The 16,635-nt window shown below is 50.4% G+C and overlaps 7 protein-coding genes across 7 annotated transcripts; 3 read left to right on the forward strand and 4 right to left on the reverse strand.

Annotated features, from left to right (window-relative positions):
• Positions 1–843: 843 nt before the first annotated feature.
• EDD37DRAFT_487282 (NADPH oxidase) lies at positions 844–2,923 on the forward strand. The gene is made up of 2 exons (XM_062813301.1): positions 844–918; positions 979–2,923. The coding sequence occupies exon 2, from the start codon at positions 1,089–1,091 to the stop codon at positions 2,661–2,663; it is 1,575 nt and encodes a 524-aa protein (XP_062668611.1). The 5' UTR covers positions 844–918; positions 979–1,088; the 3' UTR covers positions 2,664–2,923.
• On the forward strand, positions 2,611–3,210 carry EDD37DRAFT_635752 (uncharacterized protein). The gene has a single exon (XM_062816934.1). It carries the CDS (start codon positions 2,729–2,731, stop codon positions 2,960–2,962), a length of 234 nt encoding a protein of 77 aa, XP_062668612.1. The 5' UTR covers positions 2,611–2,728; the 3' UTR covers positions 2,963–3,210.
• A 1,180-nt stretch (positions 3,211–4,390) lies between these two features.
• On the forward strand, positions 4,391–6,512 carry EDD37DRAFT_488129 (uncharacterized protein). The gene has a single exon (XM_062813307.1). It carries the CDS (start codon positions 4,891–4,893, stop codon positions 6,313–6,315), a length of 1,425 nt encoding a protein of 474 aa, XP_062668613.1. The 5' UTR covers positions 4,391–4,890; the 3' UTR covers positions 6,316–6,512.
• EDD37DRAFT_487221 (nucleotide-sugar transporter-domain-containing protein) lies at positions 6,485–8,416 on the reverse strand. The gene has a single exon (XM_062813300.1). The coding sequence runs from the start codon at positions 7,942–7,944 to the stop codon at positions 6,655–6,657; it is 1,290 nt and encodes a 429-aa protein (XP_062668614.1). The 5' UTR covers positions 7,945–8,416; the 3' UTR covers positions 6,485–6,654.
• A 571-nt stretch (positions 8,417–8,987) lies between these two features.
• EDD37DRAFT_487287 (uncharacterized protein) lies at positions 8,988–10,539 on the reverse strand. Its single transcript, XM_062813302.1, has one exon. It carries the CDS (start codon positions 10,431–10,433, stop codon positions 9,111–9,113), a length of 1,323 nt encoding a protein of 440 aa, XP_062668615.1. The 5' UTR covers positions 10,434–10,539; the 3' UTR covers positions 8,988–9,110.
• Positions 10,540–10,650: 111 nt separating this feature from the next.
• EDD37DRAFT_658750 (4-coumarate-CoA ligase) lies at positions 10,651–12,648 on the reverse strand (the record flags this gene model as incomplete). Its single annotated transcript, XM_062819001.1, has 5 exons — positions 10,651–11,612; positions 11,675–11,777; positions 11,855–12,177; positions 12,280–12,546; positions 12,612–12,648. 5 exons carry the CDS (start codon positions 12,646–12,648, stop codon positions 10,651–10,653), a joined length of 1,692 nt encoding a protein of 563 aa, XP_062668616.1.
• A 327-nt stretch (positions 12,649–12,975) lies between these two features.
• On the reverse strand, positions 12,976–16,628 carry EDD37DRAFT_566831 (myosin ATPase; the record flags this gene model as incomplete). The annotated part of the gene is made up of 2 exons (XM_062814115.1): positions 12,976–16,158; positions 16,206–16,628. The coding sequence occupies 2 exons, from the start codon at positions 16,626–16,628 to the stop codon at positions 12,976–12,978; spliced, it is 3,606 nt and encodes a 1,201-aa protein (XP_062668617.1).
• Positions 16,629–16,635: the final 7 nt, after the last annotated feature.

Genomic DNA, 16,635 nt, shown 5'->3' on the forward strand with positions numbered 1-16,635 from the left:
TGCGTGATAGTGACATCGTGACATCTCAGACTGCAACCGCCCTGGGCAAAGGATGACCAAGTCATAAGGACTTCACTCGAGAAGTCGAAACACCCAATAGGAACGGCCTTTCGGCTTGATAAGTGTACCATCCGAAGTAAGTCCTGTGCCATGTTCCTTGCTTTTCATGCCCGTGTCGTGACTTGTTGGAACGTCTTGAAGCGTGAGCTGTAGTACGTGTCCGTGGAGTGGTCTGATGGCATTACGAATGAGGGGAATTGTATTCGTAAGTATATTGAAAAGCCTTGCATGTATGAAACAAGGAGGCGAGGCGGCAAGACAGACAAAGGATGAAGCAAGAAGTAAACGAAGGAAGTCCGTGGATAATTTGGCCCGTTTCCTACAATGGCATCGCCCCTGGTGTGTTTCATCAACCTCCATCCCCCTCGCATCCGCTGCAAATCATGTCCGTCGACCACACTTTTTTCTGTTTTCAAGGCCTGCAAGTCTGCAAAGTCAACACCGTGCCACCGCCTCATCCATGGATCTAGATTCCTTTTTCCCCATTGCTGTTAGGCTTCGTATGGAGCCGTGGGTGTTTTACGCCTTAGACCAGCCTTTCTCCAATGACACCTGCTCCGCTAACACTATCCGACAGATCCCCCTTTCTTTTGCATGATCTTGCACATACTGGGCTGGGCGTACGGAGGATTCGGGCAAAATCTGTCAACAGAAGCGCTGAAGGGGGTCTTCAAAGGTCTAAGCGATCCGATTTCTATCTATGGTTGAGCCTGCGCTGTCCGGATTTCTGTTTGTTTATGCTGATCATCTTTCTCTTCTTCTCTGTACCTTTTCAAACAATACATTTGAGTAATTCATTTCGCTGCTAAGGACAAAGAGCATTGCCTGGTGCGAACTGCCGTCCTTACTGGTACCAAGGTACGTGGCTCGCTCCGTTTCAGGCACGGTCATCTCGCTTCTTACTTACATTGTGTCAAGTCTGCGTTTCAAAAAGCCTCTTGGTCTGTGTGTCGAGTCTCGACCCTGCTACAGCAACGCAAGCCAATTGTGGAGCGTCGAAGCAGCCATTTCTTTACATATCGATTGCCATGAACACCAACACGCCGAAAACGTACTTCTACGAAAAGCCGCTGGGACGGTCAAACACGAATACGCATAATAATGCACCAATGTATTACCTGGAGAAACCGTTGGTCCGCTCAACCTCGACGACATCGTCCACAATGTCAGACCGATCGCGGTCGACGCCTTTGTCAAGGTTGTTGTTGTCGGGAGAAGTCAGCGGCGAAGCGCCCCGAAACTTGACCATGAAAGAGAAGTTCGAAAGATGGATGCTTAATGAAGGCTCAAGGCGAATGGTCGTCGGGATGTTCGTGCTGGTTCACGGATTGATATTCGGTTTCGGGTTCATGAACTACCAACTAAAGGACAACCTCACAACCGCGCGCGCAACCTTTGGCATAACCTATCCTATTGCGCGATCAGCAGCACTGGTGTTGCACTTCGACATCGCCTTGATCCTCTTCCCTGTCTGCAGGACGCTGATATCGCTCTTGCGCCAAACACCCCTCAACAGCATCGTACCCTTCGACAAGAATCTCACCTTTCATAAACTGGTCGCCTTCTCGATTGTCTTCTTCACCTGGGTTCACACAATCGCACATTGGAACAACTTTGCTAGGCTTGCGGCAGAGACGGGTACGGGTTTTGTTGGCTTTCTGAAGATCAACTTCGTCACTGGGCCGGGTTGGTCTGGCTATGTGATGCTATTTGCTTTGATGGCAATGCTGGCCACTTCGCTCGAAAAGCCCAGGCGCAAAAACTTTGAGCGCTTTTGGTCTGTCCACCACCTGTTCATCGTCTTCTTCGTCTTCTGGTCTGTACATGGCGCCTTTTGCATGATCAAGACAGACACCGCTCCTTTCTGCTTCGGTACTGGAGTGTTCTGGGAGTACTGGATGTATGGTGGCTTTGCCTACCTGTTGGAGCGGGTACTCCGAGAGATTCGTGGCCGACACAAGACATACGTGACCAAGGTCATCCAGCACCCCAGCAATGTCGTGGAAATTCAAATGCACAAAGAGAAGACGAAGACGAAGGCAGGGCAGTACATCTTCCTCTGCTGTCCAGAAGTCTCCATTTGGCAGTACCACCCTTTCACCCTTACCTCTGCACCAGATGAGGACTATATCTCCGTTCATGTCCGCATGGTGGGCAACTTTACGAAAGCCCTTGGCAAGGCTCTTGGATGCGAGGAAAGCAAAGGCAGGGGAGGTGGTGGTGACCGCGCCAAGAAAGAAGGCTCTGAAGTCATTTCCATGGCGCCTGGAGGCGACGGACTGACAAAGCTTTTGCCTCGCATCTACGTTGATGGTCCTTTTGGATCTGCGTCGGAAGATGTCTTCAAATTCGAAACAGCCATTCTGGTTGGTGCGGGTATTGGAGTCACGCCTTTTGCAAGTATTCTGAAGTCCATCTGGTATCGAATGAGTACCGGCCAGGGTGGCAGGACTCGCCTACGCAAGGTGTACTTCTTCTGGGTTTGCCGAGATTTCGGATCTCTGGAGTGGTTCAAGAGCTTGCTCATGGCTATCGAATCGCAAGACAAGCAGCACAACATTGAGATTCATGCTGTAAGTCTGAGCAGAGTTACATTCTTGTGAGTGACTGCTAACACTGTTTTCAGTACCTGACTGCGAAAATTTCTGCTGCAGATGCCAACAACATCATGCTCAACACCACCGACACTGATGCCATTACTGGCCTCCGTACGCCTACGAACTTCGGGCGCCCCAATTGGGATATGGTGTTCCGTGCAGTTCGAAAGCTACATTCGCCCGGCGAAGCTGGCGTGTTCTTCTGCGGTCCAAAAGGTCTTGGACATCAACTGCACCTCAAGTGTAACATGTATAGCGAAGGTGACAAGGGCTTCAACTTTGTCTGGGGCAAGGAAAACTTCTAGAGCCCCTCACAGCTGCACTGTATGGCTGGAAATTTTCCCCAGAAGTGTTGGGACACACCATATGCAACCCTTGTTGCCCCTTCTATGTACAAAAACATGGCACGCCGTGTGTACTTCGGCCACGGAAGAGGAATCTTTGGAATTGTCGTTACTATCGATCTCATAGAGATAGCACTATACCCACATCAGCTCGACCTACGAGATTCACGAAGCAAAGCGAATGAGAACTTCTTTGAAAATGGCGAAAGACCTTGTTTCTGAATATCGTTTGCAGCTCGTTGCCCATATCCCGACTCTCTACTTGTGCACCCCCGAAGCTGCTACATGGATGCGTAGTGTGCGAATCGTGATGCTCATGGACTATCACAGCAGTTTGCTCTTCGTCCCTCCCATCCATCCTCTAACACGGTTGCGACCACACCACCAAGATGTCAACCCGATACAAGTATATTCGAGCCGAGGTGAACCTCAAGCATGGCTACCGGTACCGACCTAGGCGAAGAGAGCGAATTTCGTGCATTGATGATCAGGGCCAACCGAAACTTGTCACACCAGCATCCGCTTGATACCAGAGTCAGCGTTAATACTTCGTGGAGTCCGGGATAGTCCGTGTTCGAGTACATCGTCATACGTACGTGTTTCGAGATTGTGCTTCAGAAGTATATGTTACTCCCTCGACACGTCACCAATATCAAACAACTATGTCACTGTTCACATCTCCTCGTTTTCAAACCCCTACACAGGAAATGGATTCGTTCCATGTATCCGAGAAGTCAAAGGCCAGGTCTAGACTCTTGAGATCGAGATCTGGTCGTTGTAGTTTGCACTTTGCAAATACTGACAAGGCAAGTTCTGTGACACCACTCGAACAGGTCACCCCCAGGAGTTCGACCAGCAGCAACTCGAGGACTGTATCGAGTCGTCCCATGCCAGCCTCGCGCGGAATTGTGCGGAAGATCGACGATTCCAGGGAGTAGGCCGGCGACTACTCCTTCGGGTTGGATCTCAGGTTGGTGAAACGTCGGCGGTAAACGCGTGCAAGCTTTCAGCTTGAGAGCTCTATACAAGAGAAGATGAAGTCTTGCTGCTCAGCAATCGTTGCGCACGCATATTACACACGACGTGTCTCTCCTCTACTCACCAACTTCTTCATTGTGGTGGCCTCTCGTCCATGTCCGCATCCGCAAAGTGCCCACGCCCAAACTGTCAGATGGTAACATTGCGGATGGCTGGAAGCTTCCTACACACTGTACCAAGGCGGTGTGCTTATATTCTTCCGGTCCATCATCCGTGTGGTGGAATACGGCCAGGGTAATGATGGATATCTGAACTCACACGAGAAGTTCCTGTACGTTTTTGATGCCCTGCTCATGTTTGCAAATACGGTCCTGTTTGCCATTGTCTACCCGAGCGAAATCAATGCTTCGCTGGAAGATGGGGGCAGTGCTAGAGTTGTGAGAAGAGTGCTCGGTGTACAGTAGTGTGAAAGACGTTCAGACACCGTCACCTCCTAGAGAATCACAGGGTTGTTGAAGCCGTCGCCACTCCCTTCCGCGGGAGTTTCCACGGAGATTTGACGTGCGCATTGAAGCATCTTCGTCCCGTCTAAAGGATTAGTCATACCCTGGAAGACTGCATGTTCAGGTACACTCGACCATTACATAGCATAGAGGGCAAGCGGAACTTTTATGTCTTTTGCGGGACAATAAATGTTCGCGTTGTTGGGTTTATGGTAGTGCCTGATTCTGCTATTTTGAGCGTAAGGCTGCACGTCCCGATACGGAGTTTTGATTGATTTATATTCCCGACATCCCGCCATCATCATTCTACCCTTTTCGCCCTTTCGTGACATGGAAAGACAGTGATTGCAACGACTTTCGCAGACTCGTTCCCGCCGAGGGACGAATGTCTTCAAGTATTGAGGACTGATGCCACCCAGGCGCTCGCATAATAAATCTCGCAATGGTTGCATGCAATGCAAGCAGAGACGAGTCAAGGTAAAGCGTCCTTACTCCGCAACCTTACGCGTCGATCCCCATACTTTCACGAAGGTTAAGATTAACCTTGTATCTCTCACACAGTGCAACGAGAAAGGCCCGATCTGCCAGAACTGTGTGAAACGCGAGTTACAATGCTCCTTCATTGGAGGAGTCACACCAGATCGCGAAGCCACGAGCGCGACGAGTCATGAGATCACTACAAGTCCTGCATCAACTGTTCATCTATGGACAAGTCGTCCTAGATCGGAACCATCGTCCCAATTGACCCCGGCAGTGACTCCGGTCTACAAAGATCCAAGCGATCCTGTCGTCAAACAGTCCGACAGGATTCTCGAACTCGAGCTCATGCACCATTACTCGACTTCAGCATACATCAGCTGCATCGGTTTACGAGCCACCGAGACCATCGAAGTCTGGCAAAGCTTTGTCCCCAGCGAATCACTCAAGCACGAATTCCTCCTGAACGGCATCCTAGCGTTCGCGGCATTGCATATCGCCAAATTGACGCGACAACCCGATTTCAAGGCCAAGAGCAACAGCACCGGATCATTCTTGTCCTCGTCATCGTTCTACTTTCAGAAAGCCGTCGAGTATCAAAACCTGGCATTCGAATCCTTTCATGGCGTCCTCCAGAACGTGACACCAGACAATTGCAGTGCCGTGTTTGGATTTTCGATCTTGACGATGCTCTTCGCCATTGCCATTCCCGGGATCGAAGACGGCTCCCAGGGCGGAGGCCCTAACCTCAATTCGATGCAGAGTATATTCACCTTGTTCGAGTACTTGAGGGGCCTAGCATCCATCATCGAAGTCAGCAAAGACTGGCTAGCGTCTGGGCCGTTTCGAGTCGTTCTAGGCACATTCGACGATTACACAACCGACAATTGGCGCATAACCAACGCCGATGCCGCGCAAGCGCTGAACAGGCTTACCATTCTGAACGACGAGTTTAACGCCTCCAGCAGCGCCACGGAGCTGTCCAAGTTCGCCACGAATAAACGTGCTATATCGCTTCTCGAATTTTGCTATGCTAAGCAGAACTTTCCCCCTGCGTTGACAGATGAGACCCTAGCACAAACAGCCAAGGACTCTTCAGACATCTACAGAGGCCATATAGTCGGTTGGTTGGGCATGGCAGGTGGAGATTTTGTGTCCCAACTCCGCCAGAGTGACTCCCTGTCGCTGCTGATCTTCGTGCACTGGGCGATCCTGCTGGGCAATCTCGAGAATTTCTGGTGGTCACATAACTCGGGGAAAGTGCTTGTCGCGGAGATCGCTGGTGTATTGCATACGAGAGGCGAGGAGTGGGAGGAGAGAACGAGATGGGCTCGCGGAAAGGTTGGACTACTTTAGGGAATGTATTTGTTTTTCTTCCACTGAATAGAGGGTCTTCCATTGAGATCTACTCAAAATAATCAAGTCTTCAAGCGCTGCAACCAGATAGCCTGGCCGGGTATCGTAAATGCATCCATCCCCATAGAAATCTCTAAATGCCGCCGATGGCAATAGCAATGTTGTTGACAATCGTAAAGTGATTCGACAAATGACAACCCATCAGTCACCAAAAGGGGTCCAAAGCACGCCGTACTCCTCGCTAGTCGATATGGACCGGTCTCTGGGGTCGACAATATCCAATCCAGTAATCATAAAATCTTTTTAGCCGTACAAATAATGCTCACAAATGCAACAACTCTATGCAACATGGCCTAGCTCGGGGAGCACTTGTTTTTCCATCGTAGTTGCGGAGATCAGAGAAGGAGAAAAGTTCCGGCTTTGCGTCCCGTCATCCTGACCGTAGACACTAAGAGTGGAATGGCGGTCGTCATCAGCTGATTCAAGATCACTCTCATCTCTGAAAGACGATCGAGCCGGTGAAGATTCAGTCTCTCCTTCGCTGTCGTAATCCTCGAGCTTGAGCATAGGTCCTTTCTCGTTGATGGCAGAAAGGTCGATAACTTTGGGTGCGTCAGGCATGCTGTAAAGATAGGTCGCCATGAAAACGAAGATGGACCCAATCAAGAAGTAGATTGTAGGCACAAAGTTGAAGAGGAAGATTGAAGCGACAGTCGAAAGGATGATGGATAGAGAAGTTGCAAAGCCTTTGAGGATGTTGTCGGCATATTTGATGACCATGGCCACGATGAGCCCTCCTGCAGCTTGAGTGCAGACTGTGAGAAGGACGATGAAGTTGTAGCCTTGGAAGAAACCACCTTGAGCGATAGCTTGGCCATCCCACATAAGGCAGCCGAAGAGTGCTATCGCCAGGCAACCGACACTGAGTTGGATGTTGCGTACCCAAATAGAAGCGGATTGACCGCCTTTGAGAACTCGTTCGAAATATACACCAGCAAAACCGGAGCAAAGACAGGCAATTGCCACCGCAATTATGCCAAGCGTGTAGTTCCCTTCCTGAGTCGTGGTTGTGGCACCGCCCGTAGTGGGAATCTGAACGCAAGCAACGCCGGCTGTAAGAATGACCAGGGACAACCACTTCTTAGGCGACAGAGTCTGACCCAGCATCAATACAGCAAACAGAGCGGTGGTCAAGATCTTGCACTGGTATGTGACCTGGAAGGTAGCGGCGTCCAAGTTCGTCGCCGCAACAAACTGCAGGTTATTCTGTATCGTGTATAGTATGGCAGGCACCAGAAGTTTAAAGAAGCCAGCTTTGATACTGAATACATCGTTCCAAAGCTGACGCATGCTGTATGTCGTTGATGACGGGTTGGTATCGTTTGAGAGGGTAGGAAGTACTGAAGATTGGAGTTGGGATCGCTGTTCTTTGATGTGGACGTATAGGCATATTATACATTTGAGAAGTTCTGAAAGAACAACGGCCGTTGAACTGAGGTATCTCGGGCCGGGTAGGATTCGGGAGTATCGCATTACAAGGACCAAGGAGGAGTTTTGAACAACGAGGGTCAAAAGCGAGACATATTTGGTGGGAACACCATAGATGGTGGAAATACCGTCTGCGTACATTGTTTAGCAAGCGCTGGTCGAGTGTTGTTCGGGGATATTTCTCATACCTTGGACGGCCATTTGGCGGGCAATTGAGTGTATAGTCTAAACAGGTCGCTGTATCGAAGAGCCAGAGAAGTGTGACGCGTTGATGGACTGTATAAATGAGTGACTGGGCGAGCGGCTTGCTGGTAGGAACGAGTGACCAGAGGAGGGGCAGGCAGGAGGGTGGGAAGCAGGTTCTTCAAATGAGTGACATGGGGTGAGAGCACAGATGTAAGGAGGTCGAATCAATGCATGATTCCGAGCACCCAGAATTGAAGAAACCTTGGAGTACGACGGCAAAAGGTCTGTGTGAGGTGAGAATGGCGGTCCATGTGATGTGTGGAAGAGTAATAAGGGAATGTGGTCAGCATAGATTTTGGTGGAATGGAAGCCTGATGGATGGCGAGACCTGCGCATTGGCCATGGCCCCCATACCGCAAAAGCAATAGTAAAATTAAGGGTAGCGCGTGCTGTAAAGGTTTATTGCGCAAAGGGCAGTGAAGGACAGGCACTAACTCTAAGGGGGACAGGCACCATCGGCTGTCACCGTTGCACTTGGGAATTGGGTTTACTCTCCTTTCCTTCAAGCAGCCTGATGCCTGGAGCCTTCTCTTACAAGTACCTAGGTATCCATCTCTTTGCTTATTATTTTGTCATTGATGTGCAAGTATTCGTCCATTATTGGTTAAAAGTGAGGATGAACCAGACATGTACTCTGCAGCATGTAGAGCATCTCCCTCTCAGTCCGAAGAGTGGCATCATAACATCAGCGATGCATAACCTTTGTGAGAGAGATCTACGGGGTAACGGACTGCTTATTCTGCGCCTGTTCCTGACTGTCCAGTGGCGGATCAGAGCGGAAAGTCTGCCAAGGGTTACCCAAATCACCCTCTAGACCATTTCGAGTCAAGGTTGCTCCTTTAATTAGAAGCTCTGTTCTATTCGCCCCTGTTGTTGGATCCCCTCGCCAGCGACAATTCTCCTGACCTATCGATTGAACGAATCATCGATAAGCGACAATGTTCCAAAGTCACGCAGGAACTCCTCCACATGCGATGCGAGAAGCTGACTAGATTTATTCCTGACAGCAGAATGCAATCCAATTGACGTCTGTCCAAGGATATGACTACTGCTATCTCTCTTCAGTTGGCGTAACTGAAATGAAAAGGGTCCAGACGATACCTCTTGTCCACCACAGGTTGCCCCTTGAAAAAGGTCAGGAGCCATTCCTTGAGGCTCAACTGAACAGTGTATGAGACATGTTTGAGTACCCAGGCGAAAGATGCTGCTCGCCATATCCTTCGACTGTGAGCGTCGCTGTGGTCATTGACCTGGATTGTCCACATTGCGTTATTACAGCTCTGCCCTGCCAAGTGGAGGTCATCGATCTGTTTATGGATGCTGTCCATGTACTGCTGCAAGGTCCGGAAGTCGTGAGCATAATCCAGTGTAATCGTCCCGAGAGTGAGCAAACATGTCACCTGGAAAATCATCTCAAGTCGCAGTTGCTGCGTGAGTTCGGCGTCTGACGGCGGTTGCGTCTCGAGTATAGACAGAAGTCCCGACCCCGGTTGCAGACCAAAGGAATGGATGGGTGCTGACTCCGAGTCCTCAGCCGACAGTGGTGTGAGCTCATGGATGCTCGAGAGTGACTGCCAAAGGCCCCACAGCTTCGTGAGGAAGCCGTTGAGCCCACTGATCAAGTGCTTTAGGTCTGATTCGTCCCAGATATAGCTTTCCGGACTGGTGCCATAGATGCATTCGAAGAAACACATGACTCTTGACAGCAGGACTGAAGTGACTGCGAGTGGACCACCTGTGGTCTTGAGAATCCTCCTAACTGCCGAATAGTGCACACCGGACGCATCTTTTGCACCGTTCCGCCGGTCGAAGGTGCCCAGACTGATGATGGAAGCCAGGAGGTCGTCTTTTCGATTTGGACTCGCTTTGACGCTCAGAGAGCGGATCATTCGCAAGGCTTCTCCTTTGTGCCTGATCACTGCTAAATCGAGGGCATCTTTTTCGCCGTCAGATGCATACTTTTTGAGAGATATCCGATACAACGCGGACCGGGCAAGGATGACCTGAAAACATGCCGGAGTCGTCAAAGCAATGGAAAAATTGCTGGCCACCGGATGTGGACGAAGTCGTGGACTGAAACCATACGTAGCTTTGGGATAGTACAAGAGGTAGAAACTGACCAGATGCTCCTGCAAACGATCAAGGTTGACGGGCAAGGCAGCAAAAGGATCCAGACGGTCTGAGAAGGGTTTGACGCTTTGTCGTACGATGGCCAGGAGTTTTTGCTCAGTAGATAGCTTTCGAAAAGGCGTTTGTGAAGCCGCGCTATTGCGTTCATCTTTCTCAGCCTCGTTGTCACGTATCGGTACTCGTCTGACCTCGGTAACGACATCGACTATTTCCTCCTTTACGGATACCAGGGCTGTTGTCGTCGGACTGTCCATTTGCCTTGAAAAACATTGTGCTAGCAAGAGATCACGACGTACTTGATGGTGAATATATCTGCAAGAAGACGTCAAGCCCGGAGTCTCAGGTTTCACAAACTTTGAAAGGTTGAAGCACTTTGTACGTACAATTCAAACAAGTGGATGACGTATTTGTCGACGAGTCGTTTCAGCCTCATAGATTCAATCCATCTATTCACTTCAGAAGTCTAATCTCTTACAACCTCGCCCTTTCGTTCTCATCTCTGACCCTGACACCAGGCGTCCTCTTCGGATCCTTGTCACTCACCTTCAATATCCGTCGAAGTAACTTCCCTGTCGGACTCTTCGGCACCTGGTCTGTGAACTCAACTTCCACAAGCCATTTATACCTCACCTTCTTCTCCTTGACAAACTTCAATAGCCGTCTACCGACGTCCTGACTCGGCTCAATGTCTTTTCTGAGCACCACATATGCCTTGGGTCTCTCACCAGCATACTCATCCGCAATACCCAGCACGGCACAGTCCTCCACCTCAGCATGTCCCAACAACAAATCCTCCAATTCGGCAGGCGGCACCTGTAGTCCCTTGACCTTGATCATCTCCTTGATGCGATCCTCAATATGAACCAGTCCTTCGGAATCAAAATGTCCCACGTCGCCAGTATGGAAGTACCCTTCCGCATCAAACGTTTCCGCCGTTGCAGCCGGGTTGTCCAGATATCCCATCGCGATCTGTGGACCTCGCGCACAGATCTCGCCTGTCTGATTCGGACCCAACTCCTTCCCCGTAGTAAGATCGAGGACTTTAGCCACAGTATTCGCAACAAGCATACCTCCCGTAGTCGCATACTTGTAGTCGTAGTGAGTGGGCGGATGTGCCGTTATACAGGCCGTTGACTCCGTCGCGCCATACCCCTGTCGAAAACCGGTCCAGGGAAACTTCTTCTGCAGCAAGGTAATGATCTCAGGCGAGATTGGTGCAGACCCCGATGACCACCGCTCCACGTGCCGAAGGTCGTAATTATCCACGATCTTGTCGCGCACAAGCCGTATAATGATGGGCGGTACTAATATGAGCTCCTTGATTTGAAATTCGCATATGGCCCGGAGCATCCCCTCCATCGTGAATGAAGGCAGCATGACACTGTCGCCGTTCATGAAGACAGGATAACAGCAGAAACGGACGAGACCGGTAACTGACACCCAGACCACAGATTAGCCGATACGTCTCCCTCCCCCGGGGAGCATAGGTACGTACTATGAAACAACGGCATGACTGCAAGGATCTTATACCCGCCCGGGGCCTGAAGTTGTCTGAGCTGATGACACTGCGCAATGATGTTCTGATGAGAAAGCATGACCTATTGTATATCTCAGCGTCGATTTCTCGAACGCACCAAACGCAACAACAGAACGGACTTGTGGGCCTTGTACATACCGCCTTAGGCAAGCCTGTCGTCCCGCTGCTGAAGTTCAAATACCCACAAACGTCCTTATTCGTCTTTCCGTGTGGTAACCGATACGGCGCATCAGCGGTATACCGAGCTCCAATATCCATGAGGTCCTGTATACTTTTGAATCCATCGGCCTTGCCCTCCAGCAGAAAGACATGGCGGCGAGGTATCCCGACATTGCTCGCCGCAGCCAACGCCACGTCTAATGACCCAGGCAGCGTCATGAGGAACTTTGTCTTAGCAATCTTCAATGCATAACTCATTTCCTCGACATTATATGCCGGAGAAGCGCCGTTGACTCGACCACCTACAGTCCCACACAATAACGTCAGCCCGAACCATCGACCATTTCCCTCCAGGTTTCAAATCCTGCACCTGAAAACATGCTCGTCAGGGAAGATCAACATACCACCTCGGATAACAGCCCACATAGCAACAGGATACCAAATCGTATTCGTGCTGAACAACGACACCGTATCACCCACTTGGAACCCATACTCTCTGATCAATGCCGTGCTCAATTGCGTGGCTTTAGTCTTGACCTCCGCCCAATCGAGTCTCTCTTTAGTGACGGCATTGACGTAGGCACATAATCGATCTTTCTGGTCTTTCTGATACAGCGGGGAGTACTTTTCACTCTCAAACACCCATTCCCATGTCGTGATATCTTCGGGAACTGTTCACGTGTCAAACCACACACGTTAAGAAACGAATAATGACAACCTTCTGGCTAGTACGTACCTTCCACATCTGGATGGAGAGACTTGAAGAGCACCATAATTTCCACGCATCGGCACCATTAGCAGCAGTATTCCAAAACGAGAATTCGAACAGTCAAACCGCAAAAGTCCAAAAACAATAAATTGAAGGTGTGAAGAATCGGTTATGTCGGCATTCAATACCGTTGGAGACCAAAATGCGGAGGAGACAAGTTTAAGCGGAGGCGGAGATTCATTCCGCACCCCAAAGCCTCGGTTGAAGATGAAGAACCTCACTATCCACCGAGGTCATCAATAGGAGCCAGCAACTTCACCATCAAGCATATCCATACCGTACAACCATCGCTGGTTGTTTGAAAGCATCAGCAGCAGAATCATTTCGTCAATCATGCCCCGACCGCAGTAACTTGACTTGCACCGCCGAGCCCTCTCATCCCAACGCCCGAGTCGACTCTTCTATCACCATTACCCTGTGCATAGCCCAGATCTTTCGCCAGTCGCACAAACGCCCTGAAGTCAACCTTGCGCCCATCAACCCACCGACCCTCTTCGTCTAGTTCTCTCGCGGCCGGCATGTTCTCACCACTGACAATACACAGCACCGTCATACCCCGTCTATACTTCAATCCGCTCAGCAGCTTGGGCGTGATGAGGAAATACTGACTTCCACCATCATCCGCCGCGATATCAACCATTCGTCCATGGACCATACGTTCGTTTCGTGGATCCATACCCTGATTGATCTCGTCCACCACACGGAAAGGCGCTCGACTTAGACTCTGCAAAGCCATGAGATAGAAAATCGTGCTGACTGCTCTTTCACCACCTGATTGGCGATGGCTATCGAGCAGACTGAGAGGCTCTGTTTCGCGGAATTTGACGCTGATGTGGATTGCCCAATTGGCAAAGTCGAGTCCATTGTCCACCCCACCGGTTTCTTCTGTGCAGTCTGCAGAATTCTCAGATGGCGCCTTGTAAACAGCCACCTGACCAGCACATCCGATACGTGCGAACGAGTCGGAGAAAGCGTCGTTGATCCGGGAAATGTATTCTTGGAGTCGAGGTTCCCACTTGCTCCGTATCTCCCGGATGCTGTGTTTGAAATCGTCTTGCTTTTGTGCATCTTCTTGCAGCTTAGCTCGCAGCTTCTGAATGACTTTGGCACGATCCTCGTATTCTTTGATGATGCCGGCACTGCCACCCTCGGTCAATTCAAGCTTGGCCTTTTCTGCATCGATCTCGCCCTCGAGCTTTTCAACGCTGTTGAGGTCTTGGACGATTTTCTCGAAGATCTCTGCGAGACCAACTTCATTTTCTTCCTCTTTGAGTCTCTCAGCTTCGGCCTGAATCTTTCTGCAAGTCTCCTTTAACCCTGTCGCTCGTTTCTTTTCGGTTGCAACGATCTGGTCCACCTCATCCACCTCCTTTGCTTTCTGTTGGATATTCTGCACAATGTGCTGATTTTGAGCCGTCAATACGGCCAGGTCCGACGAGGCTTCGACATGCATAACCTCAGCTTCAAGAAGAGCGGTCAACTTGACCTTGACCTCTTTGACAATAGATGCGAACGCGACGACTGCTTCAGTCTTGTCTGTCAGTGCCTTGGCCATCTCAGTATTCAATTCCTCAAGTCGACCTCTGTGTCCTTCCATCTTCTGCTGGAGCTTGGCGATATTCTCTTGCTGCTGCTCGATTTTCGCATCGAGAGATTTCCAGGCCATCCACGCTGCCTGCCTGCTGTCTCTTTCTTCACGTTTCCGCGATTGCTCGTCTGTTGACTGCAGAATTCTGGCTTCAATCTTGCGTATTTCGTTCTTCAAATTCTCAAACTCTGTGTGGATCATTTTGGTTTCTCCCTTCAGTTCACTGATCTCGCGTTCTAGTGCTGTCTTCCTACCCATATCCACTGGCTGATCTGTCCATCTACTGGCGGGACGTGCTTCTCTGGCACGGGCAGATACTCCAGCTGAGCCGTACTCGGCTCGTCTCGTGAATTGATAGATTTTCCTTCCGCCGGCATAGCTGCTGACCGCTGATTTGGCGATTTCGTCATGTTGCTGCTGGCTGAGCTCTCTCGGACTGATTCCACAGCGGTGCAGACTTCTCTCGTTGCAAAGAGTGGCTAGGACTGTCGCAGGACCTTCCAAATGGTCAAGAGCCCAACTGTGCAAGCCTAGCCTCTGCATTGCTTCCGCTGATATAGGAGGCCTGAATTGGTCCAGGTTCTCAGCGGAGCACATTCGGATACTTATGTCGTGAAGTCCTTGCTCTTTGGTCAGCTTCTGCTGCAATTTGGCAAAATCTTCTCGGTTTTGAGCCGTAATGACTTTGAAGTCACTCTCTTGGAGTAGCGTCTCAATGACATCGGCCATTGCCGGAGTCTTGAGTGAGCATTCAACAATTGGTGGTCCGTAGACATGCTGACTGAACTCCTCGCGATTTGCCTTTATCCATTCCCATGCTCTGAATGTATCACGGGAGATCTTCTCCAGCTTGGTTTCTTGCTTGCCGGCTTCGGTCTCCATCGCCGTGAGCTCAGCCTCACACTCTTTAATTCTTTCGTTTCTCTGCTTCCCCTGCGCCCCCAGCGCCTTTTTGCGAGTGTCCAATCCACTCTTCTCTTCTACAAGAGCCCTCTCCTGATTTTTCAAGGTCATTATCGCATCGGACATGCCCCGATTATCGGGCTCCTCAGGCCGTTGCTCTTTTTGGCGTTCGAGTGCTGCTACCTTGGCCTCGAAACGTTTCATCTCTCCCGGATTCTTGCTGTTACTGCTCTTTTCCGCCTCAATATTGTTTTGACCCACCTTGCACGCCTCCTGGGCATCCTCGATTTGCTTTGCTGCTGGGGCGCATCTGCGCTCGGCCAATTCGAAGGTTTTCTTGCATTTATCTCTGAATGCACGCACCTCCGCTTCATATGTCTCCTTGGCATTGAATTCCGCCATGATTGGAGCCGAAAGATTCCTGAGCCTCTTCAGCTCTTGTGTCAAGACTTTGCTCTGTTCTTTCGAATCCTGCCACTTTGCCCTGCTTTCGGTATATGCAGCAAGTGGTCGACAGTTCTGCAACCAGTCAAGTCTTCTCTGGACGAGTGCTCGCTCTCGCATCCTCTCCACTTCTGTGCGCTGCATTTCTTGTCGGTTTTCTAGGTTGGCGAGCCGTTCCTGCTCAGCTTTGTTCATGTTGAGTGCCTCACTCTGAGCACTGCGCAGTTTCTTAAGGTCTTCGTGCATTCTGGCCATGTCGGCGCCCGCAACAGCTCGTTGAGTGCTCACGAGGAGTTCGATTGGGCTCATCTGTGCGAATTCCACGACTTTGTCCTGCGGAAGGAATTGGCATAAATTGTCGATCTGAATGTTGAAGGAGTTCGCAAGTGCTTGGACTGCTTTTCCAGTGGCAGGACCTCCGTTGAGAGTATACACAGATTTGCTCCCTTCTCTTTTGATCACTCTCATTATGACTGGGTTTTTCCGTGTAGAGGCGGATCGCTGGAGTTCGATTTCAATGGTCGCTTCTCGGCAGCCATGTTTGATGAATTCAACTGCATCTTTTGCACGCCCAAGATACTATCGAAGGTGAGAAAGAGCACGTAAGTCCCAGGTATAGCACTTACCGATGGTGGCCATCCAAGCCCAAGGCATATGGCACAAACCAACGTACTCTTTCCTGTCCCGTTTGGACCAATAACCATGTTCAAGTTAGGACCAGGAAAGAACTCTGCAGATGCGTAGGTGACAAAGTTTATCAACTTCACACGGACTATGGCGCCAGGCTGATGACCGCCCGAGGAAGCCGTGATGCCATTCACCCGGGTATTGTTTGCTTGCGTCTGAAGCATCGTCGATACAGGTTGAGTAGCCGGTATAGACGTCCTACTGGGCGAAGCGTCGTCATCGTCATCGCTGCTCCTGCTTAGTGTCTCGAACCTCCGTTGTCTTTTGCTATCATTAGGCGCGGTTGAGGAAGGTGTATTCGGTCTTGAGTCTTCCTCGTCGGATTCGAGCGTTCTCGAACGCCGACCCGCTCGAGGAGCCATCATGAAG

The sequence above is a fragment of the Exophiala viscosa genome (genome assembly GCF_022695815.1).
Source record: "Exophiala viscosa unplaced genomic scaffold EDD37scaffold_8, whole genome shotgun sequence".
Taxonomy (NCBI): domain Eukaryota; kingdom Fungi; phylum Ascomycota; class Eurotiomycetes; order Chaetothyriales; family Herpotrichiellaceae; genus Exophiala; species Exophiala viscosa.

What these genes read in the sequence shown, in the direction of transcription:
- EDD37DRAFT_487282 (XM_062813301.1), top strand. Translation starts at nt 1,089, where the DNA reads ATGAACACCAACACGCCGAAAACGTACTTCTACGAAAAGCCGCTGGGA.
- EDD37DRAFT_635752 (XM_062816934.1), top strand. Translation starts at nt 2,729, where the DNA reads ATGCTCAACACCACCGACACTGATGCCATTACTGGCCTCCGTACGCCT.
- EDD37DRAFT_488129 (XM_062813307.1), top strand. Translation starts at nt 4,891, where the DNA reads ATGCCACCCAGGCGCTCGCATAATAAATCTCGCAATGGTTGCATGCAA.
- EDD37DRAFT_487221 (XM_062813300.1), bottom strand. Translation starts at nt 7,944, where the DNA reads ATGTACGCAGACGGTATTTCCACCATCTATGGTGTTCCCACCAAATAT.
- EDD37DRAFT_487287 (XM_062813302.1), bottom strand. Translation starts at nt 10,433, where the DNA reads ATGGACAGTCCGACGACAACAGCCCTGGTATCCGTAAAGGAGGAAATA.